Raw genomic sequence first — 23021 nt, forward strand, 5'->3', positions numbered from 1 at the left:
ATTGTTGTGGTTTGTTCTCTAATTGCCTTGTGATTGTTAAACTCAATGAAAAATACACCTTTTCTTTGGAAAGATTGGCCTGAAACACAATAAGTGATTTGATAATCTAGTGGGTTAACCAGTTGGAAAAGGTTGTTTCTGAGATTTTTAGATGAAGCAATACAAAGGTGTCCTTTGGATTGTTTCCAATTCTCTAATCTTTACCTCTCCTTGAAAAATGCCTTTTATAAAAGTTGGCTTATGTCCTTTTCAAAACTTTTTAACTAAGTGCTACTGTTTGAATATATAAATTGCATTCAATTTTTAAATACTCATATTATTAAAATAATGATTGTTTTCTGTAATTTTTATGTGAAAAGGACAGAATTCAAACTTTCTTCATTAACTTCAAGGGGAGAAATTTATAAATCTTCTATATTTTAAGGCAAAATTATTTGTTTTTGAAGTCTCAAAAACTTATTTGTTAGACCAAAAAACAAAAAAAAAAGACGTTGATTTTGTTGTATTTATATTTTCATTTGACAATAGACTGTTTTCTTTCCTGAGTGCATTTCAGTTGTCCTGGATTATGATAACCTTATACTATTATTTAGACTACTTGATTTAGCACAGCCAGATTTATATTGTATATAATTTGGGGAAATTCTTAACATAGTTTGTAGATGTAGCCTTAAATTCCACAGTTTTAAAATATATTAGTATAAACTAAAATATTTCCTTTATAAATTTAGAAAAAATGTGATGTAAGTCCTTAAAAAGTCAAATGGTTCTTTAATAATCAAAGAGTTCAGTTTTAGTTTTTAAGCTATGCACTACCTTTGTTCTACGTAAACTAGAACCCTAGGAGATCCTTGGATATTGGCCTAATGAGAAGTGAGATGAGTGTTCAAGCTCTAGTCAGCAGTTCATAGTGAGAAAGATGATCAGAACTGATCACAATTAGAAAGATGATCAGAACTGTATTTTGACATTTCTGTTCCAAGATGAAAATGGAAATATTTTTCTTAGGAGTAAATTATAGAAGGCAGTTGTTACATTCATTACAAGGTTAACTCAATTATTTTTACTTGGTTTGTTTATTTTGAGGTACAGAATGGTGGCGAACAACAGATGTTCATACTCGCACAGGGGCAACCTTCTTTCCGCCGTTACTGGGAATCCCACCACTGTTTGCTCCTCCAGCCCAGAATCATGAGTCTTCATTCCATTCAAGGACTTCAGGAAAAAGTAATCGAAGTGGTCCTGAAAAAGGTACCCATACTAGCATAATTGTAGACCTTCCATTCCAGAGCCAATTTTTAGTGGCACTGAAGTTTAATATGTTTATAGCTAGACTCTTTTGCATTGTCTTGCTTATTCCTTATAATCCTTAAGATTATAATATCTTAATCCTTAAGATTAGAAATATTCTCATTTTGTAACTAAAGTTAAATAAATTGTTCAAGAAATACTGCTTACATATGGATGTGGTAGAGTCAGAATTTGAACCCAATTCTACTGCTTTTTGCTCTCTATCTTTTTACCTCCCTGTTTGCAACCCAATATAGTGTGTTACTTCTTGTACTATTTAACTGTTGTTAGAATATTATTTGAAATTTTTATAATAGCTTTTTCACTGATTTATTATCTTTCTTTTACTTGAGTAAATATTTTAGGGGAGTTTGCTCTAAAACTAAATGGGTATAAATGGATCAATAAATGGAAATATACATCATCTGTAATTGGTATCAACAATTGGGAATATTTACATTTAATCATAATTCTTAACTTGCTTTTAATTGAAGTGAATTCATACATCATCACATTAAATACTTTAAAGTGAACAATACATGGACCAGCACTGTGGCATAGCGGGTAAAGCTGCCACCTGCCTTGCTGGCATCTCATAAGGCACTGGTTTGAGTCCCAGATGCTCCACTTCCAATCCAACTCTCTGCTATGGCCTAGGAAAGTAGTAGAAGATGGCTCAAGTCCTTGGTTCCCTGAACCTACATGAGAGACCCAGAAGAAGCTCCTGGCTCCTGGCTTCCAATCGGCACAGCTGCGGCCATTGCAGCCAGTTGGGGAGTGAACCATCAGATGGGAGACCTCTCTCTCTCTCTGCCTCTTTCTCTCTCTCTGTATAACTCTGACTTTCAAATAAATAAGTCTTTAAAAAAAAGTGAACAATTCACTAATAGTTAATGTATTCACAATTTGGTACAACCATCATGTAACTTGTTCCAAAACATTTCATTATTCCCAAAGGGAATCCTTACCTATTAAGCAGTTGCTCCTCCACCCTGCTGGCATCCACCACTTTCCACTGCATTACTCAGATTGTCAACATTTCATATAGATGGAATCATGTATGTGACCCTTTGTATAGCTTCTTTAACTAAAAATGTTTGTGAGTTTAATCCACGTTGTAAATGCAAGGGCACTTTCAAAAAGTTCATGGAAAATGGAATTAAAAGATAAGTTGGCCTAGTGGTTAAGACACAAGTTGGGATGCCTGCATCCTCTACCATAGTTTCTGGATTCAATTCCTTCTTCCACATCCAATTCCTGCTTCCTACTAATGTATACCTTAGGAGGTGGCAGATGATGGCTCTAGTGATTAGGGCCTTGTCATTCACTAGGAAGACCTGGATTGAGTTCCCACCTCCCAGGTTCAACTTTGCCAGCTCTGACTGTTGTGGGAATTTAGAAAGTAAACCAGTGGATGGGAGTGTCTTCTGTCTGCCATCTCTTTTTGTCCCTCTCTGTCTCTGCCTCTCAAATAAACAAAATAAATAAATTTTTAAAACTTTTGATAAGTTTATCTAGGTGCAGAAAAAGTAAAATCCATAAAGAAGTATTCTTTTTCATAATACATGTTTCCATGAGATTTCTGGAAACCTCTTGTATGTTAGTAATCCATTCTTTTTTATGGTTGAATAATAATCCAGTCAATGAACATGTTTGTCTTCCAGGTGTAAATGGTTCAATAAATGGAAACAGTACATCATCTGTAATTGGTATCAACACATCTGTACTTTCTACTACTGCTTCAAGTTCCTTGGGGCAAACTAAAAGTACAAGCTCAGGTGGAGGAAATCGAAAATGTAATCAGGAACAAAACAAAAATCAGCCTCTGGATGCTAGAGCTGACAAAATAAAAGATAAGGTAAGTTATTCTTTGAATAACAGATATACAGCATAGCTCTGCATATAAGGTAAGCATTCTGAAGTTCATATAATAGGATTTCTCTCCTGTTTACAGATATGTGTGTTTATGGTGTGATAGTAGTATTAAATATCTTAAGAAAACTGTCAACACCAGGATAAATAATATAAATAAAATAATAATAGCTAAAATTTATTAGAAATGTACTACATTACCAGTTCTACTCTAATTACTTTGTGTGTAATATCTATTCCAACTCTCTCTATACCCCAGATAAGATGACTACTATTGTTCCAAGTGGGGAAACAGAGCACCTAAATAACTAGCCTGAAGTGCTGAGTCAGGATTTGAAGCCAAGCAGTTTGACCCAAGAGCCTATGCTTTAGAAATTAAAATAAATAAAAGCAAGAAAATATTTTATTATTGAAAACTTAAAATAATCAAAGTAAACAGAACAATCCTATGTACCCATTATTCAGCTTCAAAAGTTTTCACAGCATGACTAATTTTATTTCATCTCTATCCTCAATTTCAAATGCATTTTTGTCTCTCAGCCCCTAAATTCACCCTTCTGTCCATTACCATTTGGTACAGTGTAGGCCTTGTCAATCCAGGGTCCAGGAGCAGCACTGAAGGAGGAAGGGATTCCTGTTCCTGCTTGCAGTGTTTTCTTCTGCCTCTATGCTGTGGTGGTCAGTGGGTGACTTCCTTGCCAGCTCAGGCTTCTCTGCAGGTTGTGTTCAGGAGACCCAGTGTCACATATCATCTAGTAAGTGTCATGGGCTTCCCAGCAGGGAGCATACTAACAAGTTTTGCCAGGAAACCAACAGGTAACTTTCCAACTAATTTTACTGGCATCATAGTTGGCAGATTCCCAGCCAGGTTTTTCAGGCATTCCAACACAAGATGTTTTCTGTGCACCAGCCTTGACATATGATACCTCCTGGAGCTCCTCTGTCACCCAGTAAGCAGTAGCCACATCCTTTCCAACAAATGAACTTTGGGTGAATAGGGTTTAGGTCTAGGGGAAGAAGGACTTTGGAGGAAAGAGATTTTTTTCTGAAGTTATCTTTATTTCGGTATATGTTGAATATGCCTAATCTGAACATTTGAAACCCAAAGTGCTCTGAAATCTGACATGCTCCTAAATCCTAAGCTTTTTGAGTGCTGACCTAGTTTCTGAGGTAGAAAACTCCACACTTGAACTTATGTGGCAGGATGTGATCAAAATGCAAGCACACAAAAAATACTGTATAAAAACATATTCAGCCTATGGAGGAGGGGTCTCCTAAAAGTTCACGGAAAATTTAGATTAACTTTTGGATTCCTCTTCCACATCATGTCAGGAAATCTCTGACATCTCAGTTTTGTGAAATATAGGTCACCATTGAGTCCAGGTTTCATTTATCCAACCATCAAATACATCATTATCCAACCATGAAATACATCAACTACATGGTCTAACATCACACATTAGATCAGCCATAGCAGTGTGTTTGATTGTAATTTCTTCAGTGAAAGATCTTGGTTTTTCTGAGTTAAAACCGGGGCATCAACTATGAACATTTTGTAAAAAACGGTAATAACTACAGTGTGTCTTCTCTTCTACATTTTATAAAAACTGCTTTCAGGGCCTGGTTTTCCTTGTGATCCTACTTGTATCGTGTTCTCTTCTGTCTCAGCTATAGTGTGAATGAGAAAGAAAGCATCTGAATGCTGCAGCAAGATGTGGGTAGCCAATTCCTTGTCAATGACGTTGTTCTAAACTTTAAATCTGAACAATGTGTCTCCTAGGCGTCAGTGTTTTTAAAAGATTTACTTATTTGGGCCGGCGCCGCGGCTCACTAGGCTAATCCTCCGCCTAGCGGCGCTGGCACACCGGGTTCTAGTCCCGGTCGGGGCTCCGGATTCTGTCCCGGTTGCCCCTCTTCCAGGCCAGCTCTCTGCTGTGGCCAGGGAGTGCAGTGGAGGATGGCCCAGGTGCTTGGGCCCTGCACCCCATGGGAGACCAGGAAAAGCACCTGGCTCCTGGCTCCTGCCATCGGATCAGCGCGGTGCGCCGGCTGCAGCGCGCCGGCCGCGGCGGCCATTGGAGGGTGAACCAACGGCAAAGGAAGACATTTCTCTCTGTCTCTCTCTCTCACTGTCCACTCTGCCTGTCAAAAAAAAAAAAAAAAAAAAAAAAAAAAAAAAAAAGATTTACTTATTTATTTGAAAGGCAAAGTTAGAGAGAGAGGGAGAAACAAACAGACATCTTCCATCTGCTGGTTCACTTCACAAATGGCTGCAAGAGCCAGTCTGAACATTTGAAACCTAAAGTGCTCTGAAATCTGACATGCTGCTCTGTCAGGGCCAGGACTGGGCCAGGCTCAAGCCTTGAGCCTAAAACTCGGTCCTGGTCTCCTATGTGGGTGGCAGGGTCCCAAGTGGTTGGGCCATCTTCTGCTGTTTTTTTCAGGAGCATTAGCAGGGAGCTATCTCAGAATTTGAGTAGCCAAGACTTGAATGCATGTTCATAAGGAATGGTGGCATTATAGGCTATGGCTATAGCTGCTACATCACGAACATCAGCCCCAGTATTAACAGAAGCTGTCATATCACAGAAACTATCTTATCACCTTTTTCTTTGTCTTTTTTCATAGAAGCAAACTCTGTGTTACTTCCTAGGATCAAAAGAACTAGTAAAGTTTCCTTGTCTCAGGCATAATGATATTTTATCTTGATCTTTCAGATTGCTTCTTTTTTTTTTTTTTACTTTTATTTAGTAAATATAAATTTCTAAAGTACAGTTTATGGATTACAATGGCTTCCCCCCCCCATAACTTCCCTCCCACTCACACCCCTCCCATCTCCCGCTCCTCTCCCATTCCATTCACATCAAGATTCATTTTCAATTCTCTTTATATACAGAAGATCAATTTAGTATATATTAAGTAAAGATTTCATCAGTTTGCACCCACACAGAAACACAAAGTGTAAAATACTGATTCAGTACTAGTTATAGCATTACTTCACATTGGACAACACATTAAGGACAGAGAACCCACATGAGGAGTAAGTACACAGTGACTCCTGTTGTTGACTTAACAATTTGACACTCTTGTTTATGGCGTCAGTAATCTCCCTAGGCTCTAGTCATGAGTTTCCAAGGCTATGGAAGCCTTTTGAGTTCACTGATTTCGATCTTATTCATACAGGGTCATAGTCAAAGTGGAAGTTCTCTCCTCCCTTCAGAGAAAGGTACCTCCTTCTTTGAAGATGTGTTCTTTCCACTGGGATCTCAATCGCAGAGATCTTTCATTTAGGATTTTTTTTGCCAGAGTGTCTTGGCTTTCCATGCCTGAAATACTCTCATGGGCTCTTCAGCCAGATCTGACTGCCTTAAGGGCTGATTCTGAGGCCAGAGTGCTATTTAGGACATCTGCCATTCTATGAGTCTGCTGTGTATCCCACTTTCCATGTTGGATCATTCTCTCCCTTTTTTATTCTATCAGTTAGTATTTGCAGACACTAGTCTTGTTTGTGTGATCCCTTTGACTCTTAGACCTATCAGTGTGATCAGTTGTGAACTGAAATTGATCACTTGGACTAGTGAGATGGCATTGGTATATGCCACCTTGATGGGATTGTATTGGAATCCCCTGGCACGTTTCTAACTCCACCATTTGGGGCAAGTCCGATTGAGCATGTCCCAAATTGTACATCTCCTCCCTCTCTTATTCCCATTGTTATATTTAACAGGGATCACTTTTTAGTTAAATTTAAACACCTAAGAATAAATGTGTGTTAATTATAGAGTTCAACCAATAGTACCAGAACAAAAAAAATACTAAAAGGGATAAAGTATTACATTGTACATCAACAGTCAGGACAGGGGCTGATCAAGTCACTGTTTCTCATAGTGTCCATTTCACTTCAACAGGTTTCCCCTTTGGTGCTCAGTTAGTTGTCGCTGATCAGGGAGAACATATGATATTTGTCCCTTTGGGACTGGCTTAATTCACTCAGCATGATCTTTTCCAGATTCCTCCATTTTCTTGCAAATGACCGGGTTTCATTGTTTTTGACTGCTGTATAGTATTCTATAGAGTATATGTCCCATAATTTCTTTATCCAGTCTACTGTTGATGGGCATTTGGGTTGGTTCCAGGTCTTAGCTATTGTGAATTGAGCTACAATCAACAACATGAATGTGCAGACAGCTTTTTTGTTTGCCAATTTAATTTCCTTTGGGTAAATTCCAAGGAGTGGGATGGCTGGGTTGTATGGTAGGGTTCTATTCAGGTTTCTGAGGAATCTCCAGACTGACTTCCATAGTGGCTTTACCAGTTTGCATTCCCACCAACAGTAGATTAGTGTCCCTTTTTCCCCACATCCTCTCCAGCATCTATTGTTGGTAGATTTCTGCATGTGAGCCCTTCTAACCGGGGTGAGGTGAAACCTCATTGTGGTTTTGATTTGCATTTTCCTGATTGCTGGTGATCCTGAACATTTTTTCATATGTCTGTTGGCCATTTGGATTTCCTCTTTTGAAAAATGTCTATTGAGGTCCTTGGCCCATCTCTTAAGTGGGTTGTTTGTTTTGATGTTGTGGCGTTTCTCGATTTCTTTGTAGATTCTGGTTATCAACCCAGATTGCTTCTTAACAGAAGATAGTGGTTTTCTTTTTTTTTTTTTTCTTTAAGATTTATTTATTTATTTATTTGAAAGTCAGAGTTACACAGAGAAGGAGAGGCAGAGAGAGAGAGAGAGAGAGAGAGAGAGAGATGTCTTCCATTTGCTGGTTCACTCCTCAGTTGGCTGCAACGGCCAAAGCCAGGAGCCAGGCACTTCCTCTGGTTCTCTCACATGGGTGCAAGCATCCAAGGACTTGGGCCATTTTCTACTGCTTCCCCAGGCCGTAGCAGAGAGCTGGATCAGAAGTGGACCAGCCAGGACTGGGACCAGCACCCATATGGGATGCCGGCGCTACAGGTGGCAGCTTTACCCACTACGCCATAGCGCCAGCCCCAATAGCTCTTTTCCAGAGTACAGAATGCTCATATGTGTGTATAGAGGAAAATCCTGTGATAACACTAAGAATTTAAGAGTACCGTTGGACCCAAGACAAACATTTTCTTCTGTCTTTAAGCCACACTCTTGAATGGCAGACAAACATGGGAAAAGACTCTTGGTTGTATCCTCCTAGGAACACATGTTGCAAGGTCATGCTCTCCCCTTACTACTCTTCAGCTGTTCTTGACTCTCTTCCCTTATGATTGTTTTAAGGGCATGGCATTAATGCAAGCAACAAAGACCTGTGTCTGAGCTGCTGCCAGACACCTACTGAAGTACTACACATTTCCCCCAGTGTTTGGAAGCAAATCTCACATATCAGGTCATTGGATATACTTCTATAAGTGTTCTTAAAAGTTAATCAAGCATGCATTTATTTAAATCATACACTGTCTTACCCTTGGAAGCAATGCTAAAGCCTACTAAGAGCTAAAATATCCTGTGCCTCCACAGTGTATGAGATACTGTGCAAGACTTTGGAGATATGGACTCTGTACCAATGAGGAGCCCATGTTGACATCCCTAACCAGAATCAGTGTTGTTCACCTAAAAACTAATACCAGGAGCACACAGATATACATCTTTTGTAATGTAAAGTGATAGATTCCAAGATGCCAGAGTGGTATCGATAGATAGGTAAGTGTAAATAACACTACAGAGAAATTGACTTATAAAGTAAGGCATGCCAGAACTTAGCATTTCAGAAGAACAGCACTTTTGGGATACTACATGGTCTGGCATGCATTTACTGTAGTGGATTGTTTCACTAAAATGAAAAAGAAGGGCATTAGAACCAAAAGAAGCAAATTCTACACTTTGTTACACACTACTTTTCAGTAATTAGAGCTTTTTCAAGATTGCTTCATTAGCTCTTTTCATGTATAGTTTGAAAATTCTTTATCAGCTAATTTTGCTGTCTCTCCTATGAGATAGGATCCTTATCTCAGGCATCCTCATTTGAAGTCCTTGATTCAACCAGCCTTTCAGTTAACAGCCAAATGCTCTAACCGATTACGCCCTCCATTTTCTCATATAGTCTCTATATGTATTTAAAACAAATATAGATTTTTAAAACTCTTTTTTAAAGATTTACTTATTTATTTGAAAAGCAGAGTTACAGAGAGGCAAATATAGAGAAAGAGAGAGAAAGATTGGCTATCCACTGGTTCACTCCACATATGCCTGCAACAGCCAGCACTGGGCCAGGCTGAAGCCAGAAGCCAGGAGCTTCATCCAGGTCTCCCATGTGGTGGCCTGCTTTTCCCAGGCCATTAACAGGGACATGGATGGGAAATGCTGTAGTCTCAGGTGGCAGATTTACCTGCTATGCCACAACACTGGCCTCAAATATAGGTGTTTTAGATTAAAAAAGTAAAGTAAGTATCAGACTAAAATATAAAATATACAAACCTATAGCTTGTTTAAAAACTAAAACAAAGTTGAATGAATGTCTGAATGTCAGCAGAATCTGCCGCGTCTGCTGAACTGAGAAGGAATGCTGAGAACAAAGGATGAGGAAGAAGCAGCGGGCAACTTACATAACAGTTTCCAGACCCAGGTGGATGGATGATCTGGTTAGGAGTTGTTGCAAGATTTTTTTCTGCACAGAGTGCCAGGCGGAGAAAGATTTTACTCATTTGACAAAACACTGGGGAGCTGGGGTAGAAGATTTTATTACAGTATTCCTTTACTTATGGTTTAGGAGTTAGCCCCTCAGGCATCCTGGTAGTTTTCTTGACTTCATGAGGAAGGCTTAAAGTTTATGGTGGCACCAGGTCAGCTTGCAGGTGGCAAGAGTCCTTCTGAGAGAGGGGTCACAATGGAGGGATGAGACCAAGATGGAGGACTACAGTGTGCTCAGTCATTTCCACTCCTGCTGCCCTACAAGTTGTTGTTCCCATGCAATCAAAACGGTCTTTTATAAACTATGTTATTTTTCTATGGTTTGAAAATATTATATGTTAAGAAATAGAAAATGGCATAGCCCCTTGTGAGAAACAGCTTGGTGGTTCCTCAAAAAATAGAATTACAGTACAATACAGCAATTCCATTTCTGGGTATATACCCAAAAGAATTGAAAGCAGGCTCTCAAAGAATATACATACATCCATGTTAGTGGCAACATTATTCACACTATGTAAAATGCAGAAACAACCTGAATGCCCATCCACAGATGGGTGGGCCTGTACAGTAGAATCATGCCCAGCTTTAAAAGCAAGGGAAGTTCTGATATTTGTTACAACATGAATGAACCTTGAGGATATTGGGCAAAGTGAAATAAAGCCTGTCACAAAAAGGCAAATATCACATGATCCCACTTTCATGAGGTGCTTAGAGTGGTCAAAATCATAGAGATGGGAGTAGAATGGTGGTTACTGGGGTTGGGAGGAGAGAGGAATTGGAAATGAGTGTTTTTTTCCTCAAGATTTATTTGTTTATTTGAAAGGCAGAGTTAGAGAGAGAGAGCACCATCCTACCTCCAGAACACTTCATTTTGTAAAACTGAAACTCTGTTCTCATTAAACATGCATTACGGGATAGCATTGTGTTGTCATCCCTTATCAGAGCACCAGTTTGAGTCCTAGCTGCTCCACCTGTGATCTAGCTCCCTGCTAATGCACCTGAGAAGCAGCGGAAGATGGCCCAAGAGCTGCCACCCTCATAGAAGACCCAGATGGAGTTCCTGGCTCGTGGATTCAGCCTGGCCCAGCCCCCACCATTGCAGCCATTTGGGGAGTGAACCAGTAGATGGAAGATTTTCTATTTCTTTCTCTCTCTCTCTCCCCAAACACATACATTCTCCCTCTGTAACTGTGTTTTTAAATAATTAAATCAATCTTTTTTAGTTATTACTTCCTTTAGTAGTTTATTGATTCATCTCTCCCTGTTCTCAACTAGGTATAATTGCTGTCTGTTTCTCATACCCTTAAGCCCTTAGAGACTTGAGCAACTTTACCTGCTATATAATAACCTTGAATATGTATTTATTTTGTTATTGAATGAAATAAGTATATAGTGAAATGAAAGTTGAAGTAGTTTTTAAAAGCTTTCTGAGATCAAATGGGGAATATTAATAATGAGCTTTTCTTTGATCATTTTATGATGAACATAATAAGATTTATTTTTAAATGTTTTAAGTGAGAGAAAAATAGCATACTATCTAATTATGTGTGAGTAACACACACGCGCTCACACATACACACACACACGAGCCCCGGCAAGGGATTAAGGAAATCTAGTTGGTGATATCCAGATCCATTTTCTCCCTAAAACTCATGCTTGTTTTCTCACTTCTCCCTATTAAAAAATGGGTACTAATTTTGCTACCTTACAAAGGTAAGACTTTGCACACGGTCAAAGGATGCTCTCGCGAGACCTCCTGCATCAGAATCACAGGAAGTGCTTGTTAATGCTGTGCCCTATTGCCCTATTTAGAATTGAGACACAGGAATCTGCTGATCTCAACGTTTCCCAGGGAGTCTTATGTACCTTAAAGATTTGGGACCAACACCCCTATAATCATTCCTGGGGAGTTTAGTCTCCATTTCTCCAGCCAAATTTAAATAAAATGTTCCACACAGATTACTTCAGCATGGACATAGGAGCTTATTTTCTTTTAAATCAAAATAGCTCCCTTGTTCCTTTCCTTGCCCCCACTAAAACAAAAGTGAGACTTCAGTTTAGACTCCTTTTGCCAAGTATAGTCTTGCGGTGCATACTTAGAAATGTACTTAAAATTTGGTCACGAAGAAGGAGCCTGTTTCTTGGTCAAATAAATGGGAGACTTAATATATCATTCCTGTTTTCCTGTCTTCTCCCTACCTTAAGTCTTCCTCATCTTTTCTTCCTGGGTTATTCCAATTCCGTTTCCCGGCCTTCTCTGCTTTCCTCTGAGGAAAGGAGGCAGCCCAGGACATGATGATGACGACTAATAGTCTGCTTACTGAAGGGTGGCACTGTGGAGGAGGCTCTATGGTAGTTAGAGTAGAGCATTAACACAGAGGCGCTGCAAGCTCATAGGCACTTTATCTTTTAAATTTAAATATTATTTTATTTAAGCCAGTTTTCAGAAGGCACAAAAGAAAGCAGTTGCGATATGTAACTGTGACTTCAGTTTGGCTTCTCGTTGGACAGGTGTATTAATCTTTCAGTCTCCAAACCCCAGTAGTCAGAAAAGCCTATATTTCCCTAAAGACCATAACTTTCACAATTTATTGATTTTGTAACTTATAACTGCTTTTTCTGTATTTTGTTCTTTGTTTTATCTATCAACTAATATCATAGAAATGCTCCTAAGTAACTATAGATTATACTTAAATTTATTGCTATCATTTCAGCATTTCTCCTTCTCAATCTATTGGCTGCATTTTAACTCTTCTGTTGTTACAAAGTTATTTAGTTATAATTCATCTGAATATTTCCTTTTTATCCACTACTATTTTCTATTCTTTTTTTAAAGACTTATTTGAAAGGCAGAGTGACAGAGAAGTGTGGAGAGAGAGATTTTCCATTATTTGTAAATACCTACCACAGCTAGGATTGAGCCAGGTAGAAACCAGAATCCAGGAATTCCATCAGGTCTCCCACATGGGTGGCAGGGTCCAATTACTTGAGCTATTTCACCTGCTGTCTCCCAGGATGCACTAGTAGTAAGCTAGATAAGAAGCAGAGTAGCTGTGACTCAAACCATTGCTCAGCTATAGAATGCAGGCATCTTAAGTGGTAGCTTAATGCACTGTACCGTAATGCCCACCTCCATTGTCTGTTATTTTTAAAAAAAAATTTATTTATTCAAGAGCAAAGAGACACAGCTACCATTTGCGGATTCATTCCTCAATGCCCACAACAGGTGGGCTAAGCCAGGCCAAAGTCTGGAGCTAGAAACCCAATCAAGGTCTCATGTGCGTAGCAGGGACCCATCCAGTTGAGCCATCACCTGCTGTCTCCCAAGATCCACATTGGAAGGAAGCTTGGATCTGTAGCCAGAACTAAGAAACGAACCCAGACAGTCTAGAATGGAGTGTGGGCATATTAAGTGCCGTCTTAACCACTAGGCTGAATCCTTTCTGTTATTCCCTATTCTCTGGAACAGAAAACTTGCCTTTTATGTGACCTAATATCCCTTTCTGCCAGCTTTGAGTTTTGATTTTGACATAGAGCCCTAAATGTCCTCTGAAATATGTCTCTCTCCTTTATTGTATTTTCGTTTTTTGGTAAGAAATATAAATATTTATTCCTGAACTGTAAGTAAAGCAGCTCGGGTTTCATTCACTATTTAATTAATTACCTCTACAACACTCATTACTTTATGTAATTATTTACTTTTATATTGGGCATCTGTCTACCCCACCACCACTAGAATGTAAGGTTCTTGAAGGCTCAGGTATGGGATGCAAGCATCTCTTATATTGTCCAGCACCTAGAAAGATGTATTTGTCATACTATAGCTAAACACTTGACTACTGACTATCTGCATAAAGAAAGATTAAAGCTAAATGCATACCTTCAATGTATGTGTCATAATTGGAATTATTATTTTGTGAGCTTTTTAAAAGTCTTTCACATTTTAAAGCATGCCATTCATATTGCTAAGTCTGTGTGTATACCATGTTGATGTTTTCAATAATCCATTTGTACTTGTTGGTAAATTTCTTTCAGATAGTTAATTTGATCAGTTTGCATAAAATTACCTTTATAATACATAACTTTTTCCATTTTCCTAAAATGGCATTTTGAGATGGAAAATATTTGAATATTGAAAGAGTACACTTTTTACTGAAGCTTGATTTTTTTCCCCAATTAAAATCTTGCTAAATACCGTCTCTTTCTACAGAAACCAAGGAAGAAAACTATGGAAAGTTCTAGCAACAGTGATAGTGATTCAGGCACATCCTCAGACACCTCCAGTGAAGGCATTAGTAGTAGTGATTCAGATGATCTAGAGGAAGATGAAGAGGAAGATCAAAGTATTGAAGAAAGTGAAGATGATGATTCTGAATCAGAGGGTGAAGCACAACATCAAAGTAACAACCAGGTATAATTGTCTCATAGAGGGTATCCAAGTATTACTCACACCTAGGTACTAACTGGGTTATCTCTGCTTTTAAAATTAGTCATGACCTTGAGTTCTTACTTTTTCACACAAAAGCACTGTAAATGGAAAGACATTTTTAAGAGATAAGTAATAAATTTTTAGTGTATCACAAGTGATTAGGATCCTTTTCTAAAGTACACTTTTTTCTCTTAAGTTTTACTGCTTAATGTTGTTTGTCTTAAATAAGTATTCAGAAGTTGCCTTTCCATTTTTATTTCCAGGTGCTATTACATGGTATTTCGGACCCAAAATCAGATGGACAGAAAGCGACTGAAAAAGCCCAGGAAAAAAGAATACACCAGCCATTACCTCTTGTGTCTGAATCCCAGACTCACCCATCATTCCAATCCCAGCAAAAGCAGCCTCAGGTTTTGTCACAGCAGCTTCCATTTATTTTCCAAAGCTCTCAGGCAAAGGAGGAATCTGTGAACAAACACACCAGTGTAATTCAGTCTACGGGATTGGTGTCCAATGTGAAACCCTTATCTTTAGTAAATCAAGCCAAAAAAGAAGCTTACATGAAACTCATAGTTCCTTCTCCTGAAGTACCTAAAGCAGGGAATAAAAATACCTCTGAAGAATCTAGTTCTTTGACCAGTGAACTGCGATCCAAACGGGTGAGTTAAAAATTATTTTTACAAGAACATTATGATTAGCAAAAGAGCTTTTATTTATTCATTAAACAAGTTTAAATTAACTAAATTCTCTTCTTTGATACCATCTTAGTCTCCAGGATTAGAATATATATCTGTTGAATATATATTTGACAGTGGAATCATATCGTTCCCCATTCTTCTTCCCCTCATCTCCCGCCATCACTTCCCAGGTCTAATGACTTTGTTTTTTAAGATTTATTTATTTACTATTTGTTTATTTGAAAGATAGAGTGATAGAGAGCTAGAGGGAGAAAGAGACACAGAGAGAGAGAGATCTTTCCTCCATTGGTTCATTCCCCAAATGTCTGCAATAGCCAGGTCTGGGACAGGGCAAAGCAGGAGCCAGGACCTCCATTCTGGTCTGCCATTTGGGTGGCAGGCCATCTTCTGCTGCCTTCCCAGGCATGTTAGCAGGAAACTGCATTGGAAGTGGAGCAGCTAGGTGCTCCAGAAGGGGATGCTGGCGTTGTAAGCAGAGGCTTACCCACTACGCCACAACACTGGCCACCCAGGTCCAATGATTTAGCAGGAAGGGGTTAAGTATGTTTGAATAAGACAAACTTCATGATTACTTTTGTTTAACATAAATGTTATTTTTTCTATTATCAATATGTTGATTTTTAAAGAAATGATCTCTTGAGTAATTTATCTCTGTAAGTCCTGGAATTTATTAAGTAAAAATCCTTTGTAAAGAATCCTTTTCCTTTGTCATCGTTAATGAATTATGTGAAGTGTAACTTACTTAGACAAGCACCAGGACTACTCTTCAGAGAATTTTTTCATCTTTATTTTCGTGCTTTTGGTTTTACATTACCACATTCTTTGTCCAGTACAATTCTAATAATTAAGTCAGCATTACTTTTTATTTTAGACTCAGCTCAGAGTAGGAAAATATTTTTTAGCACAGTATCCTGTCTCTTGATTACAAATATTACCATTTGGTACCCTAATCATTAGATAATCCTTGTAGAGTGCTTCTGTTTGGCAGCCTTTGTTTTAAGTGCTAAACATGAATTTACTCACTGGATATTAACCTCTATGATGCTACTAATATTTTTATTATTATTTATGATGATAAATGGAGAGTTATTCTCCCAAGAACTTATCTCTGGTTAGTGTTGGAACTAGAATTCAAAATATTTATTCTTAACAACTATGATATGCTGCCTTTCTTTTTTTTAAAGATGTATTTATTTTTTTGAAAGGCAGAGTTACAGAGAGGCAGAAGCAGAGAGAGAGAGAGAGAGAGAGAGAGATCTTCCATCCACTAGTTCACTCCCCAAATGGACACAGTGGCCGTAACTGGACTGATCCAAAGCCAGGAACCAGGAGCTTCCTCCAGGTCTCCCACTTGGGTCTAAGGACTTGGACCATCTTCTACTGCTTTCCCAGGCCACATTAGAGAGCTGGATTGGAAGGGGTGCAGCTGGAACTCAAACCAGCACCCATATGGGATGCCGGCATTGCAGGCGATGGCTTTACCCCCCACCCCACAGCACCAATCCCAACTGCCTTTCTTTCTTGAAACACACATAATGTCCTTGTCCATTGAGTCTAAGAATAATTTATGAGCTGAATCAAAAAAACATGACTTGAAGAAATCAGCCATTTTTGATAAACTAAATTTTTGGATCTTAAACCTAAGTATATATTAGAATTACTTGGGAAATTTATGGATGATACCCTTTAGAATAATTAAACCAGAATCTCTTGTGACAGAACTATATTATTGAATTTAAAAAAAAAATCCCAGGTGATTCAAATGTACAGCAAGATTTGAGAACCGCTGATTAAATGGAATGGCTGGCCAATGGTATGAGAATATCACTCATATGACTTGTGTTGCATGGATCAAACATGAGAAAGTGGGACAGGTCCCATGGAGCAATTGGTTAAGCCATTGCTTGGAATGACCGCATCTATATTGGAGTGCATGGTTCAAGTCCTGACTGCTCCACTCTTCTAGTGCAGCTCCCTGCTATTCCATCTAGGAAGCTGATGATTGCCTAGGGCCATCCTTTCACCCATGGACTTCTTTTACCCTTGTAGGAGACCTCAGTGGAGTTCCTGGCTCCTGGCTTCAGCATGGCCTAAACTTGGCTGTTGTAGGCATTTGGATATTGAAGTAGAAGATGAAACATCTGTCTCTCTGTCTCTATGTCTCCCTCTCTGTTACTCTGCTATTTAAATAAATAATTAATTAGAAAAACACAAGGAGATATTATCAGCATCACAGTATTGACTCTCCATCTGTAACAACAACTATTAAGAATTCCACTGTTTGGGTTATTTTAATTTTTCATTAACATATGGTTCTATTTTAAGATAAATGAATTTACAGAATCACATCAAGAGTTATTTGTATTCCAAAGATCCCTTAATACTTTCAAAGGATTTTAAAACATTTCTCAAAATAAGAATTTCATATGACTATATATTAGAAGTCCTTTATTAAATATTTGCTTAATAAATATAGCTAATGTAGGGTTTTACACATCAGATCCTATTTTTTCCTTGCTTTTTTTTATTTTTAACTTTTATTTAATGAATATAAATTTCCAAAGTACATCTTATGGATTACAGTGGCTTCCCCCCCCATAACGTCCCTCCCACCCGCAATCCTCCCCTTTCCTGTGGGGAGCAAACCGGACTAGACTGAGTTACTGGAATTAAGACTTATTCTATGCATCTGCTCTCCCACAATATGGCGCTGGGAGAGAAGTAAACAGCTTCTGCACAGCTGCCTCCAGTTCAGCCAATAAACTGTAGGACTTGCTCCTGATTGGAGGAGAGCAGCGTACTCGGCGTGTGGGCAGCTGAGTTGGGATTGGCGGAGGAGGACTATAAAGGAGGAGAGAGACGGCATGCACCAGGAACATCTAAGGGGAACATCTAGTTGAAGGAACACCTGTGCAGCCCCCAGAGAGCCGGCCGGCGGTGTGCCGCTCCCCTGCGGAAGTGGGGAATGTGGCCAGGGGGAACTGCCCTTCCACGGAGGTGGAAGGGATAGTAGCCAACCCGGGAAGAACCAGCAGCAAACCCGGGGAGGGCCGAGCAGACGAAAGAACAGCGCAGGGTCCTGTGTCGTTCCTCCACGAAGAGGGGGAGCAACATAATGGTGCCGTGACTCGGATATGAAGCCTAGGCAGGGCTTAGTGTCGTTCCTCCACGAAGAGGGGGAGCGACATAATGGTGCCGTGACTCGGATAGGAAACCTAGGACGGATAGGAAACCTGACTCGGATAGGAAACCTAGGACGGATAACAAACTTAGGAGGGAAGAAACGGGAAGAACTGGGAAAATATCGGAGAGAGAGACTAGCAAACAGCCTAGGGAAATTACCGGAGAGAGAGACTAGCAAACAGCCTAGGGAAAAGCCGGACGAAAAGGGTGCCGGAGGAAGCTGTTGAAAGCCTAGGCATAGATTCAGATACGGACTACGGGGGAAGCTGGGAGAAATCTCTAAAGGTCGAAAGCGAAAGTGAAAGCTAGAACAAACAGACTCGGTCGCGGACTGTGGGGAGAGGCCAGGAGAAATGAGGGAGGAATATTGTTGGAAGAAAACTTAGGGAAACATACCGGGTAGAGAAAAATGTTAGGGAAATTGAAGCCGCGGGGGGCAGGCCAAGGCGGACACGAAAGCCACTTTGGGGTTCTCAAGTTAGCCCGGGAATAGGGGGCGAAAAGTTGAAACCAGAAGCTGAAACGTAAGCCAGATTGGGATCCGTCTGATTAGCCCGGGGAGCAAAGGACGGGAAGCCAGATCGTGGGGCGGAAACGTGAGCTGGGTTGAATTCGCCAGGTTAGCCCGGGGAACTTAGATTGAATGCTAGTGGCGGACACGTAAGCTACGCTGTGTGACTCGCGGAGGCTGCCGCGCGCAGACAGAGCGTGCGGGGCTCAAGTACATAGGGAACGCGGGGCTGGCGAGAGGCCGTGGTTCAGACGCGAAAGGGTTAAGTGCAAGACCGCGGAGTGTGCGCGCAAAGCCGAGCCGCGCAGATGAGAGAGGCGCTGGCTGAAGCGGCGCAGAGCCGGGAAGCTGCCGGCAGGGCGAGGCGCCGGGAAGCTGCAGGGATAAGAGAAATAGAAGTTTAGAAGCAAAGTGAGAGAAATAGGAATGCTGGAAGATAGAAGTAAAATGGGAGAAATAGGAATGCCCGGAGATAGAGAAATAGAGAAATAGAAAGGCCTCCCCTCAACATGGCAATGAGAGAGCTTGGATTCGGTCTGCCTGATTAAGGCGGTAAGCACCAGCAAGCAGCTCGACCAGAGTATGAGCTGCAGGTCACCGAAGATAGGCACGAACCAACACTAATAAGTCTCCCCCACAATACGGCAATGAGAAAGCTTGGATTCGGTCTGCCTGATTAAGGCGGTAAGCGCCAGCAGGCGGCTCGACCAGAGTATGAGCCGCAGGTCACCGAACACAGGCACGCATCAGCGCCTAAAAACCTCCTCACAACATGGCGAAGAGAGGACCCGGATTCGGTTTGCCTGATTGATAGGACTTGTAAAGAACCTGTGGCAACTCTAGCAAGTAGAGCAGAGTGTGTGCCGCGGGGCACCGAAGACAGGCGCGTATCAACGCCAAAAATAAAAAGAAAGGGGGATCTGTGGGGAGCAATCCGGACTGGACTGAGTTACTGGAATTAAGACTTATTCTATGCATCTGCTCTCCCACAATATGGCACTGGGAGAGTGTCGCTCCCCCTCTTCGTGGAGGAACGACACAGGACCCTGCGCTGTTCTTTCGTCTGCTCGGCCCTCCCCGGGTTTGCTGCTGGTTCTTCCCGGGTTGGCTACTATCCCTTCCACCTCCGTGGAAGGGCAGTTCCCCCTGGCCGCATTCCCCACTTCCGCAGGGGAGCGGCACACCACCGGCCGGTTCTCTCGGGGGCTGCACGGGTTCCCTCAGATGTTCCCCATAGATGTTTCTGGTGCATGCCGTCTCTCTCCTCCTTTATAGTCCTCCTCCGCCAATCCCAACTCGGCTGAGTACGCTGCTCTCCAATCAGGAGCAAGTCCTACAGTTAATTGGTTGAACTGGAGGCAGCTGTGCGGAAGCTGTTTACTTCTCTCCCAGCGCCATATTGTGGGAGAGCAGATGCATAGAATAAGTCCTAATTCGAGCAACTTAGTCTAGTCCGGATTGCTCCCCACAGATCCCCCTTTCTTTTTATTTTTTGGCGTTGATACGCGCCTGTCTTCGGTGTCCCGCAGCACACACTCTGCTGTACTTGCTAGAGTTGCCACAGGCTCTTACAAGTCCTATCAATCAGGAAAACCGAATCCGGGTCCTCTCTTCGCCATTGTGAGGAGGTTTTTAGGCGCTGATGCGTGCCTGTGTTCGGTGCCCTGCAGCGCATGCTCTGCTCTGCTAGAACTGCCTGCAGGTGTTTACAAAACCTATCAGGCAAACCGAATCCAAGCCTTCTCATTGCCGTATTGTGGGGGAGACTTATTAGTGTTGGTTTGTGCCTATCTTCGGTGACCTGCAGCTCATACTCTGGTCGAGCTTTGCTGGCGCTTACCGCCTTAAATCAGGCAGACCGAATCCAAGCCTCCTAATTGTTGCATTGTGGGGAAGCTTTACTGATGTTAATTCGTGCCTGTCTTCGGTGACCTGCGGCTAGCCGCCCAGGTGCTCATCGCCTCACTAATCGGGCAGACCGAATCCAAGCCTTCTAATTGGCATGTTGAGGGGAGGCCTTATTTCTCTCTATTTCTCTATCTCCGGGCATTCCTATCTCTCCCATTTTACTTCTATCTGCCAACATTCCTATTTCTCTCATCTTACTTCTAAACTTCTGTTTCTCTTATCCCTGCGGCTTCCCGGTGCCTCGCCCTGCCGGCAGCTTCACGGCCGCACGGCTTCCCGGCGCCTCGCCCCGCCGGCGGGCTCCGCCCCGAGGCTGCTTCTCGGCGGCTCGCCCCGCGGCAGCTTCAGGGCTCTGCGCGGCTTCCCGGCGCCTCGCCCCGCCGGCGGGTTCCCGGCTCTGCGCGCACGCTCCGCGGTCTCCACGCACTTCGCGCCCGCACCACGGCCTCGCGCGCCAGCCCCGCGTTCTCTATCTATTCACGCCCCGTGCTCTCTCTGCACGCGGCGGCTTCCGCGAATGTTTCCGCCACCACCGGCATTCAGTCCAAGTTCCCCGGACTAACCTGGCGAATTTCAACCTGGCGGCCCACGTCTCTGCCTCTGGTTCCAGATCTTCGCCTCTTGCTCCCCGGGGTGACTTGAAGAATTCCAAGGTGGCTTATATCTCCGCCTCGGCCTGCACTCGCGGCTTCATCCTCCCTAACATTTTTCTCTACCCGGTATGTTTCTTTAAGTTTTCTTCCAACAATATTCCTCTCATTTCTCCTGGCTACTCCCCACAGTCCGTATCCGAGTCCAAGCCTCCTCCAGGTTTCACTTTCGCTTTCAATCTCCTAGCTTCCCCGCCATAGTCCGCATCCGAGTCTATGAAAGCTTTCACTTTCGCTTTCAATCCTAACTTTTTTCCCACAGTCCATATCCGAGTTTATGCCTAGGCTTTCAATAGCTTCTTCCGGCACCTTTCTCGTCCGGCTTTCCCCTAGGCTCTTCGCTAGTCTCTCTCTCCGGTATTTTCCTGCTTCTTCCCGTTTCTTCCCTCCTAAGTTTCCTATCCGTCCTAGGTTTCCTATCCGAGTCACGGCACCATTATGTCGCTCCCCCTCTTCGTGGAGGAACGACACAGGACCCTGCGCTGTTCTTTCGTCTGCTCGGCCCTCCCCGGGTTTGCTGCTGGTTCTTCCCGGGTTGGCTACTATCCCTTCCACCTCCGTGGAAGGGCAGTTCCCCCTGGCCGCATTCCCCACTTCCGCAGGGGAGCGGCACACCACCGGCCGGTTCTCTCGGGGGCTGCACGGGTTCCCTCAGATGTTCCCCATAGATGTTTCTGGTGCATGCCGTCTCTCTCCTCCTTTATAGTCCTCCTCCGCCAATCCCAACTCGGCTGAGTACGCTGCTCTCCAATCAGGAGCAAGTCCTACAGTTAATTGGTTGAACTGGAGGCAGCTGTGCGGAAGCTGTTTACTTCTCTCCCAGCGCCATATTGTGGGAGAGCAGATGCATAGAATAAGTCCTAATTCGAGCAACTTAGTCTAGTCCGGATTGCTCCCCACAGAGAGAAGTAAACAGCTTCTGCACAGCTGCCTCCAGTTCAGCCAATAAACTGTAGGACTTGCTCCTGATTGGAGGAGAGCAGCGTACTCGGCGTGTGGGCAGCTGAGTTGGGATTGGCGGAGGAGGACTATAAAGGAGGAGAGAGACGGCATGCACCAGGAACATCTAAGGGGAACATCTAGTTGAAGGAACACCTGTGCAGCCCCCAGAGAGCCGGCCGGCGGTGTGCCGCTCCCCTGCGGAAGTGGGGAATGTGGCCAGGGGGAACTGCCCTTCCACGGAGGTGGAAGGGATAGTAGCCAACCCGGGAAGAACCAGCAGCAAACCCGGGGAGGGCCGAGCAGACGAAAGAACAGCGCAGGGTCCTGTGTCGTTCCTCCACGAAGAGGGGGAGCGACACTTTCCCACTCCCTCTCCCCTTCCATTCACATCAAGATTCATTTTTGATTCTCTTTATATACAGAAGATCAGTTTAGCATACATTAAGTAAAGATTTCAACAGTTTGCTCCCACACAGAAACATAAAGTGAAAAATACTGTTTGAGTACTAGTTATACCATTAAATCTTAATGTACAGCACACTAAGGAAAGAGATCCTACATGAGGAGTAAGTGCACAGTGACTCCTGTTGTTGACTTAACAATTTGACACTCTTGTTTATGGCATCAGTAATCACACTAGGCTCTTGTCATGAGCTGCCAAGGCTATGGAAGCCTTTTGAGTTCACTGACTCTGATCATATTTAGACAAGGCCATGGTCAAAGTGAAAGTTCTCTCCTCCCTTCAGAGAAAGGTACCTCCTTCTTTGATGACCCATTCTTTCCACTGCGATCTCACTGGCAGAGATCTTTCATTTAGGTTTTTTTTTTTTTTTCCAGAGTGTCTTGGTTTTCCATGCCTGAAATACTCTCATGG

At 42.2% G+C, this 23021-nt stretch overlaps 1 protein-coding gene across 50 annotated transcripts in view; it reads left to right on the plus strand.

Annotated features, from left to right (window-relative positions):
- BAZ2B (bromodomain adjacent to zinc finger domain 2B) overlaps window positions 1-23021 on the plus strand; it is a 456715-nt gene that overhangs the window by 320109 nt on the left and 113585 nt on the right. For 32 of the 50 annotated variants that reach the window (XM_070070785.1, XM_070070802.1, XM_051849455.2 and 29 more), the window contains 4 exons: window positions 1087-1251; window positions 2955-3148; window positions 14037-14237; window positions 14519-14914. In XM_070070785.1, coding sequence (XP_069926886.1) covers window positions 1087-1251; window positions 2955-3148; window positions 14037-14237; window positions 14519-14914 — 956 coding nt within the window. The remainder of the gene's footprint in view (window positions 1-1086; window positions 1252-2954; window positions 3149-14036; window positions 14238-14518; window positions 14915-23021) is intronic. The other 18 variants (XM_070070790.1, XM_070070796.1, XM_070070805.1 and 15 more) reach the window with 1 other exon arrangement.

The sequence above is a fragment of the Oryctolagus cuniculus genome, chromosome 3 (genome assembly GCF_964237555.1).
Source record: "Oryctolagus cuniculus chromosome 3, mOryCun1.1, whole genome shotgun sequence".
In the NCBI taxonomy this organism is placed as follows: Eukaryota; Metazoa; Chordata; class Mammalia; order Lagomorpha; family Leporidae; genus Oryctolagus; species Oryctolagus cuniculus.